The following is a 27,823-nucleotide window of genomic DNA, read 5'->3' as shown; positions in this document are numbered from 1 at the left end:
CAAAGGTATGTGGACACCTGAACATTACAACTATATGTGATTGTTGAACATCTCATTTAAAAAATATGGGCAATAATGCGCTGCTATAACAACCTCCACCCCTCTGGGAGGGCTCTCCTCATGGTTTTGGGATTTTGCTGCAAAAATTTTCTCATATTGAGGTCAGCCACCGATGTTAGGCGGTAAGTCTAGGTTCACAGTCAGCTTCCTTATTTATCCCTTGAAGTTGAGGCAAGTACTTCCACACCAAATGAGAAAAACCATTTGTATATGAACCTCAGTTCGTGCACAGGGACATTGATATATTGAAACAAGAATGAGTATTCCCCAAATTGTTGCCACAAAGTCGGAAACACACTTCCATCAAAACCAGTTGTTGTCATTTTTTCAAGTAAAGGACCACTAAATTGATATATATTGATATACATTTGATTAGATTTCACTTAGGGGACCTCCATCTTAAAACCTTTTGGTTGTTAGATATAATGAAGACCACAATTCTTTAGTTGCCATCAACATTTGAGGAGACAACCATGGAAGAATCGAAACCTATTATCAGCATAGTCAATCTTGAGACTTTTACTCACACTGGCTTCATTTCTATCCTGAATAAAACAGTGAAAGTAAACTATTCCCAGTTTTTCTGGGGTGCCCCTGGAACTCACTTCAGGACCCCTGGCTGAGAACCACGAGTCTAGACTTTCGTTATGTGTGGTAGCATTGAGATTTCCCTTAATGGGGACCAAAGGGGTTTTGTCCAAGCCATGAAAAGCAGCCCAAAGTACAAAAAGGTGTGTGAACTGGGACGTCACCATACTTTTTGCTGTATAGTGAACATTGGCTACAACCTAATCAGTGATGTCAAAGCAGGTATTTAACACATTCAACACACAATCTCCATTTATTCCTGACAGCAAGACGTCAAAATACCCGCCTGTCTTAAAGGTCCATTGTGTAGGATTTAGTGGCATCTAGTGGTGAGGTCAGTGATTGCAACCAAATGAAACCTCTCCAGTATCCTCTTACAATTACGACCATATAACTCGAGTCCCTACACAAATTAAGTGACATGGAAATATGTTAGCATATTATACAATAAGTTTAGTCTGAAAAATGAACTCATAGACAGCTTAACAGCACTAAAACTTGGAAAATACTATGAGAGCAATGTTGCCTACCTCTCCCAGGGAGCACAACAGCAAAAGGGGAGAGATAAGGTGAGAGACACCCCTTTATAGGTGGAGTATTCCCAAAGGTGAACATAAGGGTACAGAAACTGAGTATCAAATGTTCCACATAATGACCACGGAGGCCTAAGCGTGTCAGGTAACAACTGAAACAAATTTTGTGTAATTATAATACTAATGCAGCATATTTTTAACGTAATCTGGTTTAGACGTACAAGTTAATGTCAATTTTCCTGTTGTTATAATGTGACTAAATTTCTATTACATATTTTAGTGGTGTAGTAGTGGTTGTTGAGGTGGGTTCACTACTGGGGAGCCTACTCTAACTGGGGCGTTTCCAAGGAGAAGGTGGGCATACTCTCTTACATATTCCCATGACTTTTTGGCTGATAGGTGTGTATGCTGTGAAAGAGGTGGGTATAGCCTGTATATCATTTACTGCACCACTGCATATATTTATGTAAAACCTTTAATTAGACAACAAAACTGTCTGTGTGTCTCTTACGGCCTACATGTTTTAGTGTATCCAGAGTGGCAATATAATCCACTTTCCTGGTATTTTATTTCATTTATCAACTAAATTATTTGCTTCCAATAGTGACCCGGAAATATTTCAGACCTCTGACAGCACTTGAAGGCGTCATTTTCCCCCACTCCACAAGAGGGAGCCACAGCTCAAAAACAAAGACAACCCAAAAAACTGAAAACAAAACACGTGGGCCGAACCGGACGACCAAAAAAATGTGCTTCCTTCCCGCTAAGCCCCGCCTCCACGTTTCCATGCATTGGCGCGCTTCGCCTCTGTGGCTGTGGCTCTCTGCTCCTCCCCGGGTGGCGGTGGTGGTGCTGGACTGACTCTATAGCGGGCTGCGGGTGGAAACAAGCAGGCATGAGTGCGGCGGGTAGCGCTCGGTCCGGTTCGGCCGCTGGCCCGGTACAGCAGGGACTCAAAGAGGCTCTGATCGAGACCCTGACGGCCATCCTGTCCCCGGTTCAAGAAGTGCGCGCCGCCGCGGAGGAGCAGGTCAAAGTGCTGGAAGTGACAGAGGGTGAGTGGTGGCTGTTTCTAAACGCGACTTTGAGGGAGTTAACGGAGGCTTAGCTGCCCGGTGGTCTCGCTCGTTAACGGCACGGGCCTCTTCAGAGACGAGCAGCACGCGGACAGCTGTCTGCTGTTTCCACCAGTGCTAACTTTGGCTAGCTAACAGCCCAATCGTTAGCCGGGGAACTGTCTTCTCTCCTAGTAGGCCATTTTCCCAGAAGTTAGAGATAACCAAGTTAGCTTGAAAGCTCGTGAGAACGTGCTGTCTTACCTGAGCTGAGAGGTGGTTGCCATGTCGGGCTCAAACTGACGCGAGTCACAGCTATCGGTGTCACAACTGTAATCATTAACGTTAGCTAGTAAGTTCATAAGCACATGGGGGACTGTGAGGACCCCGGCCTCAGCGGCACAGCAACAGGGTGGACACTGTTTTGCTCCCCTGTTTCAGTAAAAACGCACAGTTAGCGTTAAATTACTTCCCCTCGGACGTTATGTGTCGGAAACTAGCTTAAATACTGGCACAATTCTGAAGCTATAGCAACACAAACTGGTCTCGAGCGCATTGGAATCTGATAACGTCACTTGGCAACGGCGGAATCATGGCAACAGAATCGTTAACTATCACCAACTGCTAATTAAACCGTGTATACTCATTAAAAGCTACAGTTTGATGATAACCCAGGGATTTACGACCAAAACTGAATCTTACTAATTTATCCCACGGTCGCTATGGCAACCACCGGATGCCTGATGACAGATTTTCCCGCGAAGATGTCTCCCAGGGGCTTGTCCAGCGGATCCCGCCTTCAGGGCTGCCAGCTTCCCGCATCAACATCAGGAGACACCAGACAAAGAGGACTACAGTCCACAAGTGTCTTGTTGCTGGAGGGCAAGAAATTCAGAGACATCATGTAAACCATGAATCCATGCATACATGATGTATACATGTTACTGAATATAAAGTATTTGTACTTAAATTAGTGCTGTTATCTGACCAGGTGCATGTGTGGTAGGTAGATGGGGAGGTTACCCCAGGGTGGGTATACTCGAACTTTTATTTGGCATGCATTTTTGATTTCTCCTAGCTATTTGGGATCAGCAGGACCCGATAAGTATAAATAACTAAACATTGTCAACGATAATTAGGTTCCAGTGTCCTCTAATGGGACAACAGTGAAATAACCAAGTTTCAACCATACAGTGTGATCAGGTTTTGGATCTTGTCCACATATGTGTTTGGATCAGCTGCAGACTGATTAAGCAGAGATGGCTGCCATCTTGTTTTTACATGGATTAGTGTATTGTGCTCTTACTACTGTGAGATGGCACAAAAGGTCCAAGTAAACCCGAAATGTGATGTCCTCATATGAGGACTCAGGGTCTCAGGAGGATATATTTCAATGGCTTTTTGGCTGATGGGTGGGTACACTGTAAACCAGTGTTTCTCAACTGGTGTGCCATGATGCCAGTCCAAATGTGCTGTAGCCACACATTATAATTGCAACATTAAGCTGGACCTATACAAAAAGTTATGAATGAATTTTTAATTGACTCTATCAGCATGTTGTGTGCACCCATTTCCTAATAAAGAGGCAAACTCTAGCTAAAAAATGTAATGTAATTTAATTTTAATTTAATTTAGAAAATATTTGTCCCTGTTAGCACGAGGGAATTACTCGTAGAGCAGAAGAGAGACGTCTGTGTGGACTGAACTCTCCCCCGCTGGACCGGGCTGTACACACCTCCCTTTACTCCTTCATTTTGATGGGGGGAGAAGAGAGAAGAAACTAACAGGCGAAAAGCTTACCTAACTTTAATCAAGGTGGAGTTTAACTGGTCTATTCCTTGTTTTTGCACAGACTTAAGATTATGAGTGATAGATGGTAGATTTCAGAATCCATCAGCCGCAGTGTTGGCTGGGCAAAACGGTACATTTCCAACCCTGGCATATGTATACTCTCTGCTACACCACTGTGTGCATTACTGTAGCTGCAGCCCAAAATGAGCTCTTTCCTGCTCCTCCAGTCCAAGTAGTGTTGGTTAAAAGTAATGTTTCCATCCGTGCACGTCCCTGTTCATCTGTGGCCCCTTGTGTCTGACGTCTGTAAGTATTTAAAAACAATAGAAGTGTTATGATGGTAACCAAAAGCTACCGGCTGTAAAATTAAGCCAGTTAAGTACTCTATCCTCTGGTAGGTAAATAAGAAGTTGAATAAACCGTTTTCTGACAGAATTGGTCTATTATCTGTTGTCATTGGCTTTAAAATGGTCATTAATTGTCTCAAAATATATTTGCAAGTATGTTGGACATGAACTTGATAATACACCTTATGTGAACAATTGTTGGTGTGTTGTGGAAATTTTACCTGTAACAAACCACTGTGTTTTAATTTGAATATAAAGGCCTTTATTGGGACAGATGATTCAGTACCTAGGAGTGACTGCAGCTTACACTCCACTAGACTTTCCATTGTCTGTCCTGCCGTCCTCGTGCCCCTGGTGAAAGGCTAATTGTGCGCGCTGTCTGTCGGCTGGACTGCAGCGTCGCAGCGAGGCTGACCCTTTCCGCTGGCCCCTCTCTAAGGCAGACGCTCTGTAGGATTGTCAGCATTAACATTGTCTTCTGGCGCCTGATGTCACCCTTCATAAAACCCAGTGAGAGCGAGCGGGATCAGAGCTGAGGGTGATGCTGATCCTGGACTGCATTTAGCGCTCACACTCTGCATGCCTGTCAGGCCAGGTTCAAACCAGAGGGCTACGTTACCTTTAGAGCTCATCAGTTGTTCAGTGTTGTTGGAACCAAATTATACCTATATTGTCATTCATTGTCATACACAGGATCACAACAAGACACCCAGACGTTTGTCATATTCAGCTCCAGCGAAGAGACTGTTAATATGTTGGTTCTGCGTATATGCTGTAGCTTTCTTGTGTTTTCTTTTTCACTTGGCATCACACAGTGCCTTTCTGTCATCATGTAGCTGCAGCTGTTTTATATTCCAGAAGCAATATCCAGTTTCATTTCTGGATAAGAGGGAAAAACATTTATTTTCATGTTTCAACAGGGAAAAACGTCAATGTCAAAGTTGAAACAAATGATCTAAATCAGGGGTATATTCAGCGATAACAATAACACAACTGATAAATTGAAAAATTAACCCAAATAGTGAACGCAATAACTGAACACAATAACTTTGTGTAAAACGAGAGATTTGGATAAAATTTGCTCAGATTATTTGCTGTGAATGTTGCATCATGCATGCAATTTTAGGAGCTTTTTATACGATTCTTTGTTTGTACTATGTATTTTTCTAAATTTTGATAATCATAATACCTAATAGGCTTCCTTTTTTTGACAAATTCAGTGTTTTTTCCTCCCCCTGAAGCTTGGCCATTCTTCAGTTGGCTCTGTGGTTGTTAAAATGGCATGCTTTTCTGATACAGGATGAGGCCTTTTTAGCAGAGCATGAAGCCTCTGTGAATGTAACTTGTGTTCGGGTCATCACAGGACCCTTATCATGTGAGATTTTCATTTATCTTGAATAATAATTTAAACTTTAAAAAATAACTGTCATTTTCTTCACAGAATTGAACAAAATGCTCAGATAGGCCGACTGTATATTTTATTAAAGGTTTACTTACACTTCTTAGTCTCAAAAGGGCCTCATGACCCCTGTGAGGCTTTTGCAACCCCTAGTTGGGGTCGGAACCCCAGTTTGGGAACCAGTGATCTAAACAACTTAAAGGGACAAAATCACCTGTAGTGCTGTTAATTAATCCAGATTGTTTTGGTGTGAGTTGCTGAGTGTTGGAGATATCAGCTGTAGACATGTCTGCCTTCTCTCCAATATAATGGAACTAGGTGGCACTCAGCTTGTGGTGCTCAAAGCGCCAAAAAAGACATTTGAAGACCTTGTTGTGAGCAGTTTCATGTAGGAACTATTTTCACTCTACTGAACTACGGTGGCCAACCGTATCATCATACAGAAGGAAGGGTGCATCTGAGCTAGCTAGAGCCTCTCGTCAACGAGTAGACGCACACTTCTCTCTGCGCGGTGATTCAGTTCACGGGTGTAAACCCTTTAGATAATTTCTCTCTATACCGGCTTGCCATAGCCAACACACTGAGCCTGCTCTTTGTATATAAAGTATGTTTTGGGCTCTCTTTAATTTTTTGCATTCACTAATGTACTTTATGTCCTTGCTGCTGTAGAGTTTGGCGTCCATTTGGCAGAACTCACAGTTGATCCTCAGGGAGCACTCGCAATCCGTCAGGTGAGCATAAAAATAGTAGCCTTTACAACAGAGTAAATGATGTCCAGCCTACACACATGCATGTCAAATAAAGGTCTCAGACAGTCATAATGTGCATATGTTTTGTCGTGACTGTGACTGCCTGTATAACATGTGCCTGTCTTGTCATGTGTGTTTGCAGTTAGCCTCAGTCATCCTGAAGCAGTATGTGGAGACTCACTGGTGTTCCCAGTCAGAGAAATTCAGGCCTCCTGAAACTACAGAGCAGGTAAACCACTCTCCACCTTAAATACATCTTTGCTACCAGCAGACGTTCTGTCTCTCAAATGTATTTTTACACACAAATTTAATTTGACCTCTGAGGACTTTTTCCGCTGAATGTTGTCACACTTCCTGTTGTCCCCCTTCAGGCTAAAGCTGCCATCAGGGAGCTGCTGCCAAGCGGACTGCGGGAGGCCATCAGTAAAGTCCGCTCCAGTGTTGCGTACGCCGTGTCGGCCATTGCCCACTGGGACTGGCCTGAGGCCTGGCCGCAGCTGTTTACCCTCCTGATGGAGATGCTGGTCAGCGGAGATGTCAATGCTGTGCACGGGGCCATGAGGGTCCTCACAGGTAATAGGATACACATTAACACACACTGAAGCTGTACACGTATGTCCTTGAAAACATGATGTCAAACCTTCTTTGAAAATGACCAAGATTTTCAGAGTGATATTTGTTTTAGAAAGCAGCAGTGATGGCAGCACTCATGAGGCTATAAGTTAATTTCTGTAAGGGCAGGGCTAATATTCAACATTAATCATTTTTATCAGCGTCAAAAAAGTTCTTAAAGGAACTGTATACGACATCAGAGCATTAGTAAAGCAGCAAACACCTGGAGTTTGTGCTGTGGAGGAGTAATGGCGTCCTGAGCAGAAGTGAAGTCACGCTCCCTCTGTGTTTGTTGTAATCCGAGCTTCTCTGTTCTTTGTTGTGATAGCTGGTCCGACCACGTGTGCATGTGAGTCCCTAAGTGTGTGTCCCACTGGCCAGCTAATCGCCACTGCTCTGCACTGTACCCATATGACAGTTATCACTGATAATGATGTCCAGACCCAGCTCTGTTGGCACTGTTCACGCTGTTAGCACCGTTAGCTACTAGCACCCTGTTTAGCAACTTTTATATTAGCCCTTTTTACACAGACATCGCACTTCAGAGCGGCTACTAAGTCCCGTCTTTAAGCAGGCTTTGCATTTTTACACCAAACAAAATGACAGCGGCATCATGCAACTCCAGTGTCTGCATCCCGGCATTGCAGAATCAGAAGAGGCTTGACGGGCGTGACATGACACACAACAGCGTCGGCCTCTAGTGTGACATAAAACATACAAGTCAGCAGCGCTTTATAAACATTAACACTGGCATTAATGTGTCAGTAACAATCATTTACATCCGTGCTATATGGCAGCTGATCTTGTCCTCTGCTCAGAGGGTAAGGAGCTCCTGGGCTGCGTTGTTTTCCCAATTTGCAGACATTTTTGGTTGTTGTGCTTCCTCTGTGAGTTAGCTGCCAACTGCTAACAGCTACTTTTTAAATATCCTGTGATGGGTCGCATATGTAACACGTGGTCAAAACATCACTCCCATCCTGCTGCCCTGCTGCCTTGCTGCCTGTTCTGTTTATACAGACACTGTTTCGGCGCTGTTACTCCCTCCTGTGGTGGCTTAAAGGCGAGACCACTCTGTCTCCCCATTCCACAATTGTACCTAATGCACAGAAGGGGCATGGTGGCATGACAGAGTGATATTCCCGCCTTGAACGGGCAGTGTAAAAAAGGCAATCCTGTCTCAGACTCTGAATCATAGATATGCTGTGAATGTCACCTACAGCTCCTTTAAAGTTGGAAAACATGCAAGCTGCATTTATTTTAAACTCTGTTTTAACTTAAAAATGTTTACCACACCATCATTTTCCAGAGCTCTAACATATATTTGTTTACACACCCTCATTTTTTATTCCCTAAGCTCTCACAAACCTTTCCTATTTGTCTGCGTTTCACTTCTTGCATGTTTTGTTAACTCCTGCTTTAAAGAAGTAAACACCTGAGGTAGAAACTCTCCCTTTGAAACGTGCGAATGTGTAAATGTTATGTAACAACCTGTTGTCTGTTATGTCCAGAGTTTACTCGGGAGGTGACTGATACACAGATGCCGCTGGTGGCTCCAGTCATCTTACCTGAAATGTACAAGATCTTCACTATGGCCGAGGTACTGATGCGACTCTCATCTCTGCTCGGCAACTAGAGTGTTAAACTGTACATTTGTTAGCACTATACAGTGTTTCTGTGTTTTAAAAAAGGAGATGATGGCCTTAGTTGAGAGTTGCACTGTGTTTTAATGTCCGTTAACTGTCGCAGGTGTACAGTATCCGTACCCGATCCAGAGCTGTGGAGATTTTCACCACCTGTGCCAACCTCATCTGTGCTATTGAAGAGCTGGAGAAGGTGAGACGGTCACAATGAGACGTGAAGGTTTTCTCTCAGATGTTATATAAATCATTGCATAAAAAATTCAGTTTATATTAATTGTATAATGGAGCATCTTTACTTTAATAAAACTATTTCGACATGGAAAATATTGAATCTGATTGAGCTGCAGCTGATCATTTACAGAGGACAGACTGGGGATTCATTTAAATCAGTTTTTTCTGAAAGTCTCCTCATGTTGTGTCACATTATATTTGTATGTTTTACAGAAAGGAAGTGACGTGGACATAAAAATACAGTGTTATTAATGTAACTGTACCTCTTCTGTGTGTGCGTGTGCGTGTTTCTAGGGTGCAGCCAAAGCACTGATTTTCCCCGTGGTGCAGCAGTTCACAGAAGCGTTTGTGCAGGCTCTACAGATGCCCGATGGACCCTCGTCTGATAGTGGCCTCAAGATGGAGGTCCTCAAGGTGAGAGACTCCACAGCAAAGTCCTGCATGGCTCTGATTTTCCAGATCTGCTGCTGAACTGAAACTGTGACACACATAAGACCATTTAGTTCTGTGACACAAGATCTGCAGCCCGACCTGAAACAGCAAAGCCTGTAATAACCATGTGCTGATCAATGCTCCTGACCCGATGCAGGACTCTGCTCTACAGACCAAACAAACTATCTGCGATTTAAATCTATATTTCTTCTTCTTCTCATCCTCTCTCTCAGGCTGTAACAGCATTGGTGAAGAACTTCCCCAAACCCATGGTGTCCTCCATGCAGCAGATATTACCCATCGTGTGGAACACACTGACTGAGAGTGCAGCTTTATATCCTTTACAATGCCAGACTGTATCAGCTGATTTCATGCTGTAATATCTGCTGCTGTCTGTGATTTAAAAGCTGTGTTTAGAGACCAGGAAGTGAGAGCGGCTTCCATCTGAGATGAAAACATGATATATAACCAGAGGTTTTACTTCCTTTTGGGTACATGTGAGACACGAGTTTGTGGCCTTTTGGTTGCAGAACATCCTCTCTAGACCACTAATCCACCTCAGTGCAGCAGCTTGGCCTGGTTTATGGGAAACACCCGCTTACTCAGCAGTATCAAAACACTCTCATGTCGAGACAAAGACTGAAATCTAACAGTATTCCTTAACCAGATGTTTACTTACGTGAGGACAGAGGTGAACTACACAGAGGAAGTGGACGACCCTGTAGACTCAGATGGTGAGCAGGATGCTTTCACTGCAGCAGTCCATGTGATGAACGTGTTGATTTCGAGGCACCTTTTTTAGTCTTCTGATGTCGTTGGCTCATTTCTGCAGGTGAGGTTTTGGGTTTTGAGAACCTGGTGTTCAGCATCTTTGAGTTTGTCCACACACTGCTGGAGAACAACAAGTTCAAGAGCACGGTGAAGAAAGCCCTGCCCGAACTCATCTACTACATCATCCTGTACATGCAGATCACTGAGGACCAGGTGAGGGATTAACTAAATGCCATGGATACAGTAAGGACGCGACGGATGCAGAGCAGATGTGCTGTGGAATGTTTTATTGCCTTTATTACAGTGCAGCTAGAGAGTGGCAATTGAACGCTTTTGTTTCTCTTGTTAGAAAATGACACGTATACTTTAGCAATGCAAGGGGACGTAACTATGTCATGGCAGGTGTATTGCTTAGGACCCAAAGAAGCACAGCATCAAGTGTGAAGATCTTTTGATGAGCAGTAATACCACAGGCCACGCAACCTGCCTGAACAGGCACATTTTCAATGAGCACTGGACTGGTGTATTTATATTATGTACATGATTCTCTGTCATTTGCCATCTTGTTTCTTCAGATCAAAGTGTGGACAGCGAACCCCCAGCAGTTTGTGGAGGATGAGGATGACGACACTTTCTCCTACTCCGTCAGGATCTCTGCTCAGGACCTGCTGCTGGTGAGAGAGAAACCTAAAAACTCCTTTTCTAAATTCACAAGAAATCTGTGTGAAGAATGCAACAGACCAAACAACCTTTGCTACAGCTTGTGCTTTCTTAATTCTTTGAGAAGTCTGTATAACTGAGTGAGTTTCCTTAAAATCACCTTTAGCCTAAAAGGTATGTGACGGTGCTGTGACATCTAACATGTTTGGTTTCCATCTGTCAGTCTTTATTTATGATAAACAAGTTCCAGTCACAGTCTGGTCTAATAATGTTTCTACACATCGTCCTGGACAAACACGCCTTCTTGTTCTCCTTCTTCCTCTCCTACACATTCAGCCTCCGCAAACACTCGAGGCGTCTGTTGACCCACGTTGCCCTGCTCCTTGAAAACGCCTGTAAATAGTTGTTTACTTATGAGCAGTGATGTTTCTGTGCAGTGTTGAATCATAAGATTGCTGCGTGGTGCTGTCACATGTAAAACAGGGGTCAGAAACACATTTATAAGTTTGCAGTCGTCTTCACAGCAGCTCTTTGCTCATCGACTCGCTTTGTGTGTGGTGCTTAATGATGGTGACCTTTGACCTGTGCTCGCAGGCTGTTGCTGCAGAGTTTCAGAATGAGAGCGCAGCAGCGCTGGCAGCGGCAGCGACCAGACACCTCCAGGAGGCAGAGCAGGCCAAGAACAGCGGCAACGAGCACTGGTGAGGAGAAACTCTACACCAACACTTCTGTATCTGACGACATCTCAGTGCCTGAGCCACATTCCTGCTGTAACAGAGGTCACTGAGGACCAAGCATGACTTAGCAAGATTAAGTTAAATGTGAATAACTGCCATCTGTGCTTTTAAAGGTCCAGTGTGTCGGATTTAGGGGAAATATTGGCAGGAATAGAATATATTATGTATGTTTTCTTTAGTGTATAATCACCTGGAAATAAGAGTTGTTGTGTTTTCCTTAGCTCAGAATGAACTGTTTATATCTATATAGAGAGCAGGTCCTTGTCCGTCACCATGAGGCCACCATGTTGTTTCTACAGTAGCGCAGAACAGACAAACCAAACACTGGCTCTAGATAGGGCCATTCAAATTTTCACGTCACCATAGTTAGTGGCCTGTCAGTGACAGGGGCATCGGAAAAATACTGTTTATGTGTTTTTCTCAACCAGGTGGAAGATCCATGAAGCCTGCATGTTGGCGCTCGGCTCTGTCAAAACCATCATCACAGAGAATGTGAAAAACGGTCGTATCCAGTTTGACATGCACGGTTTCCTGGCCAGCGTTATCCTCGCCGACCTCAACCTGGCAGGTGAGTCCTACACTGACCTTAGAAGTGATCAACGACACAGAAAGAAGACCTTCAAAATCTACCAACTCTCTGAAGTGTACAGTGATCAGTTTACTGTCAAAAACAAAATAGTGTTTTTCCCTTTTTTATGAACTTTGTTTGTTGATTCTTTTTACACACAAATTGACAGTGTTAAAGCCCTTGTTAATGACTGTATAAAATAGTTTTGTCAAGGCACATAATGGATTTCTACAGCACTTTATTATCTAATAACTCTAATAATATCAATTTTTTTTTTTTCACTTCACCGCCATCTCTTGTTTTTGCTTTCTCTTTGCCAGCGGCATCTCCGTTCCTCCTTGGCCGGGCTCTGTGGGCGGCCAGTCGCTTCACGGCAGCCATGTCTCCTGAGCTCATCCAGCAGTTTCTCCAGGCCACCGTCAGCGGTCTCCACGACAGCCAGCCGCCCTCCGTCCGCATCTCCGCGGTCAGGGCCATCTGGGGGTGAGCGAGCTGTCTTCTTAACTGTTTCTAACCGTGCTGCCACCCAAACTGAGTGTTCTTATTATCATTATGATCTAAGACAGAGAGCTGAACAACTGTATCTGAACGCCAGAAACTGCAGGTCAGACTGTTAGTGTGTGATCGCATCGAAACACCTGGATCTTCTCAGTGTTCATGCTGAAAGTATGCATAGATAAAAGACATAACGGTGTCCATGTTGCAGAGAATTAGATCCTTTGAGAGTATGTCTGATTTTTTTCCAGTTTTATGCAGGTTAAAACTAGCGCAGTGAGAGAATATGGTTCAAATTGTGTTAAAAATATCTTCCCAAAAGTTAACAAGTGATGGGCAGCACCAAAACATGTGGACATGATATGCATGAAAATTTAATGTTAAACTTTTAGTGAGCATTGTAAGAGTTTGAAAAGGTCACTAAGTGATTATTAAGATGTTTGGTGGTTACTGTCTGTTCACTGACGCCATGTCATTCTCAGGTACTGTGATCAGCTGAAGCTGTCAGAGAGCACCCACGTCCTTCAGCCCTTCCTCCCCAGCATCCTCGAGGGACTGGTCCAACTGGCCGCCCAGTTCAGCTCAGAGGTGCTCACCCTCGTCATGGAGACTCTGTGCATCGTCTGCACAGTCGACCCAGCCTTCACCACCAGCGCTGAGAACAAGATCTGCCCCCTCACCATCGCAATTTTCCTGAAGTATAACAATGGTACTGATATTGCTCCTCTGACCACATCAGACTGATCAGACTGTACTCTAAAGTTCAACTTCCTTTGATGTCTTTTCTCTGAATTTATCCTCCTGTCTTCTAAAGGTTAAATGGAGGACACATTGTCAAGACTTGAGACTTAAAAATTTCCAGCTTATCTCTAGATTGACTCGAATCCGTTTCTCTGACCCACTTTTTCAGACTTTCCAGAGAAGACGTAGACATGTTGAGTAAATGAACATAGATTTTAAATTGTCTCGTACCTTTTCTTGTCTCCTCTCTTCTCCATAGACCCCGTGGTTGCGTCCTTGGCTCAGGACATCTTTAAGGAACTGGCACAGATAGAAGGCTGCCAGGGCCCGATGCAGATGCGTCTCATCCCCACTCTGGTCAGCATCATGCAGGCTCCTCCTGACAAGATCCCTTCTGGACTCTGTGCTGTGAGTAGACTGTGGCACATTGACTTTAAAAATGTTACAGGACCAAACCCAAATAATCAGCTCTGCTTTGTGATGTAATTAACAGTTAGTTTCCTGAGATTCATAACAGATTTTAAACGCTCTATCTCTCCTCCTGCTGCACCACAGACGTCCATCGACATCCTGACAACAGTCGTCCGAAACACTAAACCTCCTCTGTCAGAGATGCTGGTGTGCCAGGCTTTCCCTGTGGTGGCACAGTGCACCTTACGTACTGACGACAACACCATAATGCAGGTACACCCAACACAGGTCAACTTTTTGCATCTTATTAAGACACGAGCACACTGAACGCAGCATGAAAATGAGGATGTCATGAGCGCCTGTGAACTGTTCCTTGAACTACAGTTTGTGTCAGCACTGCTCTCCTCTAATTATCTTTTTACTTCTGCTCTGTCACCATCATCCTCTCCTCCCCAGAACGGAGGTGAGTGTCTGCGGGCGTATGTCTCCGTCGCCCTTGAGCAGATCGCTCAGTGGCGAGACGAGCAGGGGAACAGCGGCCTCTGGTACGTCATGCAGGTGGTCAACCAGCTGCTGGACCCTCGAACCTCCGAGTTCACGGCCGCCTTCGTGGGCAGGCTGGTGTCCACGCTGATCTCTCGGGCGGGAACGCAGCTTGGCGAACAGCTGGACCAGATCCTCCGAGCGATTCTGAGCAAGATGCAGCAAGCTGAGACTCTGAGTGTCATGCAGGTAGGGGGGTAATGTTAACATTAAACCTGTCTCTGATGTGTTTGATATTCTGTTTTCATATGTTGGTGTATCTTCACTGCTTCATTATTTCTCCCTCCCTCTGCGTGCAGTCTCTGATCATGGTGTTCGCCCACCTGGTTCACTCCCAGCTGGAGCCTCTGCTGGAGTTCTTGTGCAGCCTGCCCGGCCCGACGGGGAAACCTGCGCTGGAGTTTGTTATGACAGAGTGGATGAGCAGGCAGCACCTCTTCTACGGACAGTACGAGGGTAAAGTCAGGTCAGACAGCATTTTTATTCATGAATGTTCTTCAAAAGTAATAATTTTACAACATTTTAAAAGGTAAACCCATCAGATAAGTTGAACCATCAGCCAAAGCTTGTTTATAAACTAGTTGTGTGTCAGTAGCTTGTTAATGCGGACATAATCACATCATGCTGTAGCTGTCTACAAATGCAAGCCTGCTTTGTTCATTCTTTACAAAACTATTACAAACTAAACTCTTAAATTTTTCTCCTCTTTGTGTTTTACTCCTGCAGCACGGTGGCGCTCTGTAAGCTGCTGCAGCACGGCCTCAACACTGACGACAAACGTCTCCAGGACATCGTGGTGAAGGGAGAGGAGATCTACAGCCCTGAAGACGGCATCCGCACACGCTCCAAATCTGCTAAGAGTAAGGCAGCAGATTACATAGAGACAGCTGTACATCACATTTAATCCACACGGCGATATCCAAACATTGACCTCGGTGTCTTTGTGCGCTTCATCATGTATGTCTCCTCCACAGACCCTGAGCGGTGGACCAACATTCCTTTGCTAGTGAAGATCTTTAAATTGATCATCAACGAGCTGTCGACGGTTGTGGAGGCAAACGCCAGCAGGGCGAACGCAGCCGACTGGAGCCAAGGTAAATATAGAAAATAGAAATATTTTGATAGGCAACATGGCAAGGGACATGAACACAGTTAAGAGGATCAAACTTGTGGCTTCTCTGCAGTGGGAACTCTGCGGCAACAGCCTTGTACATGGGGCGCCTGCTCTTAGTGGTAGAGCAGGCGCCCCATGTACAAGGCCCAAGCCCCGGTTTCAATTAACTTTGAGGTCTATAAACTTTAAGAGGCAGTGTGAGGTCATACAATATATCCAAATCAGAAGTAGGGCTGGACGATTCATTTTCGTATCAATGAAGTGTGAAGTAGTTGCAGTGCATTTTGTCATATGTTGCAGGTGAAGCTGTGGACCTGCTGTAAGATTTCAGATTTGTTGTATTAGTTGCTTGTAAACTAAAGAACAGGACAGCAGACATGTTCCGTCACCTGCTGTTGTTTGTCTCAGATTCCAGCGGTATGTGGGAGGAGGAGGAAGAGGGGGAGGACGATGAGGAGGAGGATGAAGGCCTTGCAGGGCAGCTGCTGTCTGATCTCATCGCCTCCAACAAATACGGTACAGTATCTCCCCAGTGCATCAGCTATTCCCGTATTCTGTCTTCAGTTTCTCTTCTTGTCTTTAAAGTCGGAGTTTGTTTCAGGTCAGTAAGTTTCCAGATGTGTTCCTGTTTTACAGATGATGATTATTACGAGGATGATGAGGAGGATGATCCAGATGCCTTGAAAGACCCCATATATCAGATCGATCTGCAGGTACTCTAAACTTTCAGTTCCATATGTATTGTTTTGTCAGGCAGCTGTGTGGGTTCATGCGTCAGGAGACGTTCCCTCAGCTGGAGGATCTCAGTTTAATCACTCAGCTGAAGACTGTACCAGTAGGAGGGGGTGCTGTGGTGAAAATCATCTATCACTTTATATATTTAATATTATGCTGTGATATCAAAATATATCATGATATAGTCAGTTATCTGGGCAACTGTTGACGGATATGGATGCAGGGTGTCTACAGGTCCTTTAAAAAGTCTTAAAATGTCTTGAATTCAGATTCAATGGGTGTATTTTTAGTCACACTACCACAAAAAGTTGTCCAGCCTGACAGACCCAATAACTGTTAACAATCATTGGACAGGCTGAAGAATTCCAATAAATAGCATTTATGACAGCGATGAGATTTTGTTGTCTCTTAACATCAACCTTGAAGTCACCCAATTGTTGTCATTTTTCCTTACCGCTCATTTTGAGTGGTTTAGTTGGAAAGAGTACTTACATGTGTGTAACACAAAAATATATATATATTGTGTATTTCCATTGCAAGTTTGGTATTAAATTTCGTATAAGCTGGTTTTAAAAAGTCTTAAATTTAAGTTGGTTTTACCTGTAGACACCCTGTTAAACTCGTACACCGGACTGGAATAGCAAAACCAGAATTTGACCCAACTCTAGATGGGGTGGCTGTGGTTCAGGAGGTAGAGCAGGTCACATGTCTGAGAATCCTTGGAAAAGATACTGAACCCATCACCTGTGTGTGTGAATGTCTAAAGTGAGTAGTAGGTGGCACCTTGTATGATAGCCTTGCTGTGGATGTGAGTGGCCTGAACACTAGAAAGGCGCTGTACCATTTACCAGTAGACTTAACAATTGGAGGTAAGATATAGATCCGATATGTACAACACTAGAGAGTAGTTAAAATACAGATACTATGTCAGTATGGGCAAGTATAAAGCCCCGTTTCCACCGAACACTTTCTGTATGATACCTTTGGAACCAAAAGTAACCCTTCAGACATGGTACCTAGACCCTAGCGTTTCCACTGCAAACAGTACTCTTAAATGTGGGCGGGGTTGTTGTCACTCACTGCTCCGTCCAGCACTCACTGTATTTCCTCCTTTATCAGTCTGCACCCTGTTAATCATCCACAGAACGAGGCTGCATGCCGCCATTTTCAGAACAAAATTAAACAGGCTGCAGTGAGAGTGTCTCTCGGTATGAACAGTGGTTACAAATCCAGCCACAACTCAGCCCTGAGCAGAGTGACCGTCCTCTATTGACCAATCAACAGACTGCAGTGTTCACAGCTCCACTTTTTTTTTTTTTTTTTTAAAGATATTTTTTAGGGCATTTTTGCCTTTAATTGATAGGATAGTGAAGTGATAGTGAAGATGCCTGCTCAACCACTAAGCCACCGACGCCCCACAGCACCTTTTAGTACCAGATCTGTGTGCTACCCCAACAGAGGGGGGACCAAAAAAAGAGGTGATGGTTCCATTGGTACCATCCACAACAGAGGAAAAGGGGAAAAAGCGTACTGAACTGAACTGTACTGTACTGCTCGGTGGAAACAGGGCTTAAACACGTGTATGTGAGAGTGTAAGTAAGTGTATGTGCATTAGTTTGGCAGTGTCCTGTAAGTGTGATCCCTTTAATAATGCTGATGTGATTATAATTAACCTGCAGTGTATCACCTGTGTTTTCCAGGCTTACCTGACAGACTTCCTGACGCAATTCGCCCAGCAGCCATGTTACAGCATGTTCTCAGGCCACCTCAACAGCGCCGAGAGACAAACCCTGCAGTCTATAGGCCTCTAGCCCCGCCGTCTGCCGCTCCGACACATCTTTCATCTAAACTCTCTCTATTGCCCCATCACTAAAGCGCTCATGATGAATTTACAACACAGCAAAGAAGAAGGAGGAATGGGACGATGGGCCTGGTGGACGAAGGAAACAGAGTTCAAAGAGACGGACACGCACTTACCCATGACTCCTGTTTCTACGTACTTAGGATGGGATAAAAGACTTTGCAGGTGTTTAATCAAGGAGTATGACGAGGTGAGAGACTGCCTGAAGAAGGTCAGAGGACTCGCCATTTTAGAGTAAATTCAGCCCGGACGAGAGGATTGGATAAAAAGGTGGCGGCGTCACAGTGGGACAGGTGAACCATGAAATATGAACGGACTAGTTTGCCATGTCCTATTTGTAACTTAACCTGTTATTTTTGTGTTCCAGTATAAACAGTAAAAATGCAACATGGAAAACACTTCCAAGAGACGTTACACTGATCTGAAGGAAAAATCAAACTAAAACAAACGTCCTGATCTGTGACCGGAGAGGGACAGAAACATTGGCGGCCTTATATTCCAGAACAAAAAATGTTGACTGTTTCTGACAGGAAATGAAAAGCTCTTCGACCAGCTGTCATCGTGTCTCGGGGTACGGTGGGTATTTGGGAAATTCACACTGTTGCCATGGTGATTCACAGCCTTGTCATTTCCTTGTACCCATTAAAATTTGGGATGGAAAAAATTTCTAAATAAAAGTCCCAAAAGGACGACATATCCAGATTGATCTCCAGATTCCTCTCTTGTCTCCCTAAACTGTGAAGAATAAACATGTACGCAGGTTCTTTTAGCACGTTTTTAATGAAATCTGAAACTTAAATGGGAAAATGTGTAATTTTCCCTCAGGAAGAACGATTACTTGAGATGCTCTTGCTACTGTGTACATTTTTTTTAACCTTTTAAAGGTCCAGTGTGTGAGATATAAGGGGATCTAGTGGCATCTAGTGGAGAGGACTGCATATTGCAACCAGCTGAAACTTCGCTTGATTAGAATTCATTCAGTGTTCATTGTTCATGAGGTTTTTATTGGGAGCTGAATTATCTGCAAAGGTCTCCTCCTCTCCAAACAGACCAAGTGATAAAAACAAAGGTGTCTTAGGCCCAGTGTTGGGAGTAACGCGTTACAAAAGTAACGCAATTACAGTAATGTATTACTATTTGCTGTAACGCAGTAATATAACGCATTACTAATAAATTTTCGGTAATATTTTACCCGTTACAATCTAAGTAACGCACGTTGCAACGCATTTTAACCCGATTAGCTGTTGTTTTAAGAATTCACCAACACCACGACTCGTGAGACATCCCGACAACAGAAAAAAAGCCGCAAGTAAGAGCTGTTTCCTGTTGCTGAAATTCGCTGAGGCTGAGATGACAACAGACACGATGCTGGACTCTACATTTGCGCGATGGACATTCGCCCATTATTTTCAGTTCCTCAGAGAGAAGGAGAAAAACATAATTGTAAAATGCAATCTGTGTGCGACACCGAGGGAACTCTTGACGTCAAAAAATAGCACGTGTAACTTAATGTTAAAGAAACACCTGGACCGGTGCCACACTAACACAAAGCTGAGAGAGAGAGAGATGCACCTGCGGAGAAGAGAAAAAAAAAAGAGGACGAGCATACAGGACAGACAAAGCAGCAAAAGTTAAGTTTCTCTTGGTCTGCCATGGTTCTTGAAGCCAGAGAAGTGAGGAGACTGGTGGCAAAATATATTGTGGAAGACATGCACTCCCTATCAACGGTAGAATCGCCAGCGTTCAGAAAGCTTGTCAGCAAAATCCCCGTGAACACCAGCAATGACAAGGTAGAACAAATAATAGAAACTAAAAGAAAAAGATTGTTTGTCATATCATAAGGTTGTAGGTTATGTTATAGTGGGCTCTAGCTCTATTTTGTTTCATATGAATAGGCCAAGACTTTAAATATTTGCAGCATCTCTATCATAAGACAGACTGACTGACTTTAATCCTTTGGATCCTTTGTCTGCTTGTATGATTCTAACAGTCATTGTTACTTATTGTATTGCCTTTACTGTGCCTATTATATTAAATTGTTAGTAGCTTTAGGGGCCTACACAGTCATTATGTTACATTCCCCTCCACTGAATGTAAATAATCAGCTACAACAATCTGCATTTTAGCATTTTAAATGCGTAGTCATATATTTCTGTGGCTATTTTGTTGAAAGTAATGCAAAAGTAGTGTAACGCATTACAATTCAGAGATAGTAATATTGTAATGTAACTAATTACTTTCAAATGACAGTAACTAATAATATGTAATGTATTATATTTTGGATGTAACTTGCCCAACACTGCTTGGGCCCCAATCACAAAGAAAGTGTTTTGCAGGTTGCAAAAGTAATCAGTAGCTAGTTCCTAAAGTGTTGAGGCAGAGGGTACTTGCTGTAGCTCTGGTTGAGGGTGAGAGGCTGTCAGCACATAGTATGTCGGGCACAGGGAAACAGATCTGTGTGGGTACATGAGACCCTAAAAAAGAGGGTGGATCACTGGGAGTACCACCAGTTGGTCCAGGAGCTTCTCCTCCATAATGGCTGTTTCCAGGCATATTTTAGGATGACTCGTGCCTCGGGGCAACCTGCAGTCTATCGTCAGGCCGTATAACTCTGGGTATCCAGCAACCGCAACCACCAGTTTCTCCTCCATTGTTTACCAACTGTAAACTTGTGACCACCACAGAAGATCCACCTCTCGAATCAAGTCAAGTCAACTTTATTCATAGAGCACATTTAAAAACAATCGTTGACCAAAGTGTTTTACAATGGATACAATTATGCACAATCAAGAAAAATAATCATCCAAAACAGTAGAGTTCCTGCTCACAGGTATTCTTAAAAACATCAGTACAAAAGGTCTTAGAAATAAGGTCCAGCTTTGTTTAAAGCCTGGACTGATTTAAAATATGATACATACTGTAAATGCCTTGAGCAAATTCAATGGAAAGGATGAATATTTAACAAATTTTGTAAGATGCTTTGGCTGATGATTTCCATTGCCTGGATTCCATTAAAAAATATTAAAACGAAACCGAAGGAAAGACAGAGGAGATGGAAAGAGAGAGCATTAAAGACAGTAAATGTTCTCATGATGTAGCACCAAAAGCTAGGGCAAAGAGAAGGGTTTTAAGCCGGGCTTTGAATATATTTATAGAGGGTGAGGATCTAACTGTTTGTGGCAGGCTGTTCCACAGTTTCGGACCAACAACTGAAAAAGCTCTGTCACCTCTGGTTTTTAACTTTGTAATGTGGGATGGAAAGCAGTGATTTGTCAGTGGATCCGAGGGGACGAGAGGTGGAATAGGGGGTGAGGAGTTCTGAAATATAATCTGGTGCTGGTCCATGCAGTGCTTTAAAAACAAGTAAGAGAGTCTTAAAATCAATCCTATACTTTACAGGTAACCAGTGAAGCAAGGCCAATACAGGGGAAATGTGATCACTTCTCCTGGTACCAGTAATGAGTCTTCCTGCTGAATTCTGAACGAGCTGCAAGCGTGATAGAGCTGACTGGTTGATGCCGGTATAGAGGGAATTACAGTAATCTAATTGGGAGGAGATGAAAGCATGTACCAGAATTTCTAAATCTTTTACGGACAGAAATGAGTTTTGCAATGGATCTTAGATGGAAGAAGGTTGAGCTGACAACTGAGTTGATCTGTTTATCAAATTTAAAGCCAGAGTCAAAGATGACACCAAGATTCTTTACATGAGATTTTAAATGTGAAGACAGAGGACCAAGAGCACTGGTAACAGAGGCAGAAATGTCTGTAGGGCCAAAGATAAGGACCTCTGTTTTGTCATGGTTCTGCTGGAGAAAGCTTCGTGCCATCCAAGATTTTATGTCATTGTCATAGTGAATTAATGCTGCAAGGATCTGATGGTTTCAAATCAATCAATCAATCAATCAATCAATCAATCTTTATTTATAAAGCACTTTTCATACATAAATGTAGCACAAAGTGCTTTACAAGGTTAAAAAAAAAAAAAAAAAAAAAGTCCTCTGGCAGGCCATTCCACAGATGGGGGCCATAATACTGGAAAGATGCCTCACCTTGAGCACGTGTTCTGACTTCAGGAATAATTAAGAGGCCAGTGCCGGAGGACCTCAGGGTCTGCGAGGGTTCATAGGATACAAGCAATTCTGTAAGATAAGAAGGCCCAAGACCATTAAGACATTTAAAAACCATTAAAAGAACCTTAAAATCAATCCTGAAAGACACGGGGAGCCAATGCACTGATTTTAAAACCGGTGTAATGTGGGCCTGCCTTCTGGTCTTCGTCAGCACGCGTGCAGCAGAGTTTTGTAAAAGTTGTAGGCCTGAGATACTTTTTTTGGGACTCTTTTTCAAAGGGAGGTACAACTGGAAATTATATGCATAACAGTGATAAGATATATTGTATTTCCTTAATATAGAGCCTAATGGAAGCATGTATACTGAAAATAAAATTGGGCCTAAAATGGAACCTTGAGGAACACCATAGAAGATGGGGGCAGAGGGGGAGTACACATTACCAATTTGGACAGAGGCTGAGCAGCCTTGGAGGTCATCTGATTGTACAATGGGAAAAGATGACAAAGAAAGAGATGACGTAGGGTGTTTGTGCTCTGAATTGAAGTTCAGAGGAGTTCAGAGTGCTCTGGCAAAAATGGCAGGCACTTAAGAGTCCAGAAACCCGAGGTGTGTCGTAACTCAAAAACCGCAAGCAAAAAGCTTCATTCACATTACAAATGATAATTATAGCTGCTGCGCAGCAATGGTCGGGGCTGGACAATTTTAGGCAAAATTAGGCAAGATGAAAACATTTTTAAAATGTAAAAGTAGCTATTGGATAGACTCTGCATATTGACTGATAGCTAAGCCAAATAAACAGGGAAAAAGACAAGGGATAACAGGGAAAAGTGTTGATAAAGAGTATTTGTCTCTCCACGAAACTGCCTGGATCATAATTATTTTAACCTTATTAGTCTCTAATCCACATAGCATGATGCCTGAACATAGGACTGTCACATTAGAATGTCCATTCTGCCTTAGCTGAAGCTTGAACTCACAACTTCTGAGACTGAGGTCCGGCTTCTATCTCACTGAGCTAATTGGCAAGTGACAGTTCATGTGTGGCTTCACAAATTGACTAAGCCAAGCATCAGGGTGCCAGACAGTAGCCATCCATGCCATGGAAAAGCAAATTTCAAAGTGAAAGTTCCAAAGCTGTAGCACATATAGTTGATTTGTTATGAATTTTTGAAGTTTTGAAATTTAGAGGCTTGCTGTAGCGCCACCATCAGGACTACTGTCTTGTGTTTCCAGTTGAGGACATCTGGCATGGGACTGGACCTTTATGAAAAGTTTGGATAGATTTCTCATATGGAAATGTTGCAGGAGCTGAGGCTTGAGCTCACAATCTTCAACACCAAGAACCATCCTCTATCTCACTGAGCTAATTGGCAAACAGAAATGTTACATGCAGCTTCACAAATTGACTAAGCCAGTCACCTGTGTGCATGGGTGCAGATCTGATGACAAGTTTGGGGGGGACACAATCAGTTGTGATTTTTTTTTAATTGCACGCATGCAAATCATGCCCACAGAGCGCTTGAGATTGCCAGCGTATTTCACGATTTCATAGAGGCTCATCACCATCACCAAGTCATTCAAAAAGCACTACAAAGAGAATCATATGCTTACCTTTATTGTTTACAGCCCGTAGTACATGGAACCAGCCATCACCCTCCTTTTCACTGCTTAGCTGTTAGTTAATGCTACTTCTAGTTTCAGGGTCTCAGGCATGTTATATCCGCTCACGTTCTCATCTCTCGCTTCTCACGGATTCCCATTTCTCCTCATCATCTTCCCTTTCTCCCAGTATATAGGACTACTGTATACATTTGTTCAATTTCAATCATTTAAGCTATTTAGAACTGGGGGGGACAATTTGTGTTTTTCAGAATTTGGGGGGGACATGTCCTCCCCGTCCCCCCCGGGATCTGCACCCATGCCTGTGTGCAAGACAGCAGCTGTTAGTGTGTAAAGGCAGATTTCAAACGGCTGTCAAAAATTCAGTTATTTAGAGAAAAATCTGAAAATACACAAATTGCATCTAGACAGCATGGAGATGTTGGTAATTTGTAACAATAATTTATTGGCTCCATAAGTGAAAAACTGATGTTTAAAAATGTCATTTTTGCATCGACTCCAATTGTTCACATTAGAGCAAAATTCAAAATGCTGTAAAAAAAAATTCAGTTTTTGAGATAAAATTCTGATATTTTCCAAACATCATCTACCATGACTCCAAAATGTTGTCATTTTTTTAATGAACATTGAAAATGTATTTAGCAAGAATTTGCAAGTATATGTTTACAATACCGTTTACAGTCAAACATTTTGATACACTGTAGGCTCAATTTTCGATAAATCAAAAATCCGTGTGGATCGTTTGTATAGGACAGTCTGAAGATGCTGTGTAGCAAGTTTGGTGTCAATTGAGCAAAAATTGGGGGAGGACATAGGTTTAATAAGTTTCACAGATTTTGAAAAAAACAGGTGATGGACTTCATAATTTGCAATAGGTTTAAATGTACAAAAGTTTCTTCAGTATTGGGGCTACATTTTGGTGAAAGTTGCAAATCTGTAGCACATATGGTTGATTTGTTGTGAATTTTCAAAATTTTGAACTTTAGAGGCTTGCTGTAGCGCCACCATCAGGACTGTTGGCCTGTTTTTGCAGCTGAGGCAATCTGGCATGGGACTGGACCTTGGTGCAAAGTTTGGTGTGGGAAGTATGATTTCCTCGGAAGAAGAAGAAGAAGAAGAACAGGATAACAATAGGGTCCTGGCAGTGTAGGCTGCTCGGCCCCTAATAAAAAGTCACCTCCAACTGCTAAAACGCTTTCTGTGTGTTCCCCTTGTTTTAGTATTTATAAGCAATATTTTTGCATTTTCGTTAGCTTTAAATCAACTGTGGTGAAACTCACCCATAAGAGTAGAATAAAGTGCTGATTAAGCTGTTTTAAACTTGAATGCCATGTGGATGCTAGGCGCAGCGCTTCTCCTAAGGCCCTCTCCTCATTGGGAACATTTGGAAAAAGATGCCTGTGCTGGGAAAAAAAACCGCTATGTGGACAGAGGTCCTTTAATGCAACATTTTGTCAGGCTGGAGGTAGGAGGTATGAATCTTAAAGATATAAACTGCCTTAGAATGAAAATGACCACTTGAAATATCTAGTTCAAGGGTATTCATTAGTGAAATATTATTATTATTATTATTATTATTATTATTATTATTATTATTTAGTATAGCAAAGGGCCGCAGGTTGGATTTAAACCCATGGCCATTGCGGTAGGGACAATGCCTTTATACACGGGACACCTGCTCTACCAACTGAGCCACTGGGCACCCCAAATACTCTTCATTTTTAATGTTTTATGGGAACATTTGTTAGCAGAAAGTGGACAAAATGCTAAAAAACAAACAAACAAAAACCCACGTACGTACTTTATATACCGAATAATACAGCTTACACAGATATACCCAAAATAAATTAACAGTTTCAAGGCACGGCCTCCATGTTTGACTTGGACTTGAGAATCAAAGGGATGAAAACGTGGATTTTAAATACACTCCCTATTGTGTACAGGCCTTTTACAGAGAGCACACACTGACACGTCACAGCAGGAAAATCCCAGGTGTAAATAAATGATTGACGGCTGAAGTCCGTTTAGCTGCCACAGTTTGGTCCTGGTGTTGGGCATGCTCACACACTGTTAGAACTCACTGGGACATTTGAGTTGTTCATGTTATTAATTACAGCTGTGCTGTTGCTGCTGTGACAAGTCAAAATGCTGTTTAAAAAAGATGATAAATGTGTATCCTCTGCGACTAAACTACAGTCTGCACATCCCCACATTGCCCTCAAGAGTAGGTCTCATCAGGTACAAGTGAAAACACCTATTTATATATGATGCAGGGCACCTTTGGGAGCCTTCAGATGATCCACAAGAGGGAGCTGTGAGCTGCTTGTTCCTCTTCATCTTCATCATTAATCCAGAGATGCAGAGATGGACTGACTTCAGCGTCACACAGATTTAAAGCCACGTGTGTTTCTGTGTTTATTTATTAGGGTAACATCTCTATAAAGTTGTCTCTATGATGCCCAACAATTCAGTATATTCTAACCTCACATAAAATATGTTTAAAACTTATTGTTGCCTCTTTATTGTGTTTAAATCACCACCACAGGAAACGCATTTACATTTTCTCCTTACTGTGCATCACATGTGAAAACAGCTCCTGATGATGAGCAGCTGTTTTCTGTATGAAGTGGATGAGCATGTTAACATCCAGTCTCTCTCTGTCTCCATCAGGGCGGAGCGGGGAGGGAGGGGGGCGCTCTGACCCCTCATGCTGCATTCAAAACTGCTCGAAAACATGAGTTACATCTATATATCGAGCAATGGAGGGATTTTCTTATACACAGAACAGCTAATCCGAGGATTACACTAAAAATAGACACATTAAACCTGTTTCTAAATATTATTTGATGTAGTTTTGAGCCTGTGCTAAAATTTTGTTGTTTCTGGGGGGTTTTTGTAAACATTTTTACAGATGTTGCCTGCACCTTGGTACCAGAGTTCAGTGGCAGCAGAAGTATGCAGATACATGACTTAAATAAAAAATATAACAAAATAAAAATACTCTGGTACAAGTAAAAGTCCAACATTTACTTAAGTAAATGTAAATGTAGAAAGTAGCCTTCTTATTATGTAGAAATCGACTACTTTCATAGGGTTGTGTAGGATTATTATGACTGATGCATTAACATATGAGCATCTTTTTTTATGGTAGTTGGTCGAGGTGATTTTAAATCAACAATCAGATCAAATTATGAAAAATCAGTTTTTTTTAAATTAGTGAATTTGCATTAAAATAGGATGAAATATTCCCATTAGATTTTATTTCATTTTTTGTATAAAAACAACAACAAAAAACTGAACTGAATAAATAAAAATGAAATAAGATTCAATTTTAAAAAAATAAATAAATAAAATAAAATAAAATGAAAATAAATAAAAAGATTTACGTGCCGGATTAAGATTGCACGATTCAAAGTAGAATATTTTCATTGGACAATGTTTCTTATTTTATTCAATTCAATTCATTTTTGTAAATAAATACAACATAATTAAATGCACAGAATAAAATGGAACACATTATAAAAGTAATAAATAAATAAGGGAGGGGATAAGATATCACTCATTCATACTCTAAACACACACACGCACGTGCACATATGCACACTCAAGCAGTGCCAACATATGCCTTGAACAAAAAATAAGTTAAAAATGATTGCACATAAAATAAATAAATGAATTTTAAAAGCTGCGTTTGTTTTGTATGAACACTTTATCAACAAAAATGTAGTGGAAGAAATATAATAAAATAGAATAAAATGAAATTTAATACATAAATAAATAAATAAATAAATACAGTATGTTATCTCTTAAATGCTGAGGAGCAGAAGTAGCAAAACATGAACATACTAGGAGTAGTAAATATTTTGAAAGGAGCACTTCTGCATTATGAATACTTATAAATACTTAACATTTTGCTGATAATACATATGTGGTTTGTATTAAACTTAAAAAAAAACCTTTTAAATATAAATGCAGTATTTTTAGACTGTTATTTCTATTTTTGTCACCTCTGCTTCAGCATAAATCCCTGTTTCATAGGATGACTGTGAGGTTCTG

At 42.2% G+C, this 27,823-nt stretch overlaps 1 protein-coding gene across 1 annotated transcript; it reads left to right on the top strand.

Annotated features, from left to right (window-relative positions):
• The first annotated feature begins 1,948 nt into the window (after positions 1-1,948).
• ipo9 (importin 9) lies at positions 1,949-18,779 on the top strand. The gene is made up of 24 exons (XM_049585609.1): positions 1,949-2,236; positions 6,443-6,504; positions 6,665-6,751; positions 6,894-7,095; positions 8,643-8,731; positions 8,881-8,967; positions 9,300-9,419; positions 9,671-9,771; positions 10,113-10,171; positions 10,270-10,421; positions 10,784-10,882; positions 11,463-11,569; positions 12,034-12,173; positions 12,494-12,656; positions 13,151-13,377; positions 13,669-13,817; positions 13,965-14,093; positions 14,277-14,552; positions 14,663-14,829; positions 15,090-15,223; positions 15,338-15,457; positions 15,886-15,993; positions 16,114-16,190; positions 17,913-18,779. Exons 1-24 carry the CDS (start codon positions 2,077-2,079, stop codon positions 18,021-18,023), a joined length of 3,126 nt encoding a protein of 1,041 aa, XP_049441566.1. The 5' UTR covers positions 1,949-2,076; the 3' UTR covers positions 18,024-18,779.
• The last annotated feature ends 9,044 nt before the right edge of the window (positions 18,780-27,823 follow it).

The sequence above is a fragment of the Epinephelus fuscoguttatus genome, linkage group LG1 (genome assembly GCF_011397635.1).
Source record: "Epinephelus fuscoguttatus linkage group LG1, E.fuscoguttatus.final_Chr_v1".
Lineage (NCBI taxonomy): Eukaryota > Metazoa > Chordata > Actinopteri > Perciformes > Serranidae > Epinephelus > Epinephelus fuscoguttatus.
The sequence above is the reverse complement of the archived record's forward strand: the minus strand, read 5'-3'. Positions and strand labels throughout refer to the sequence as shown.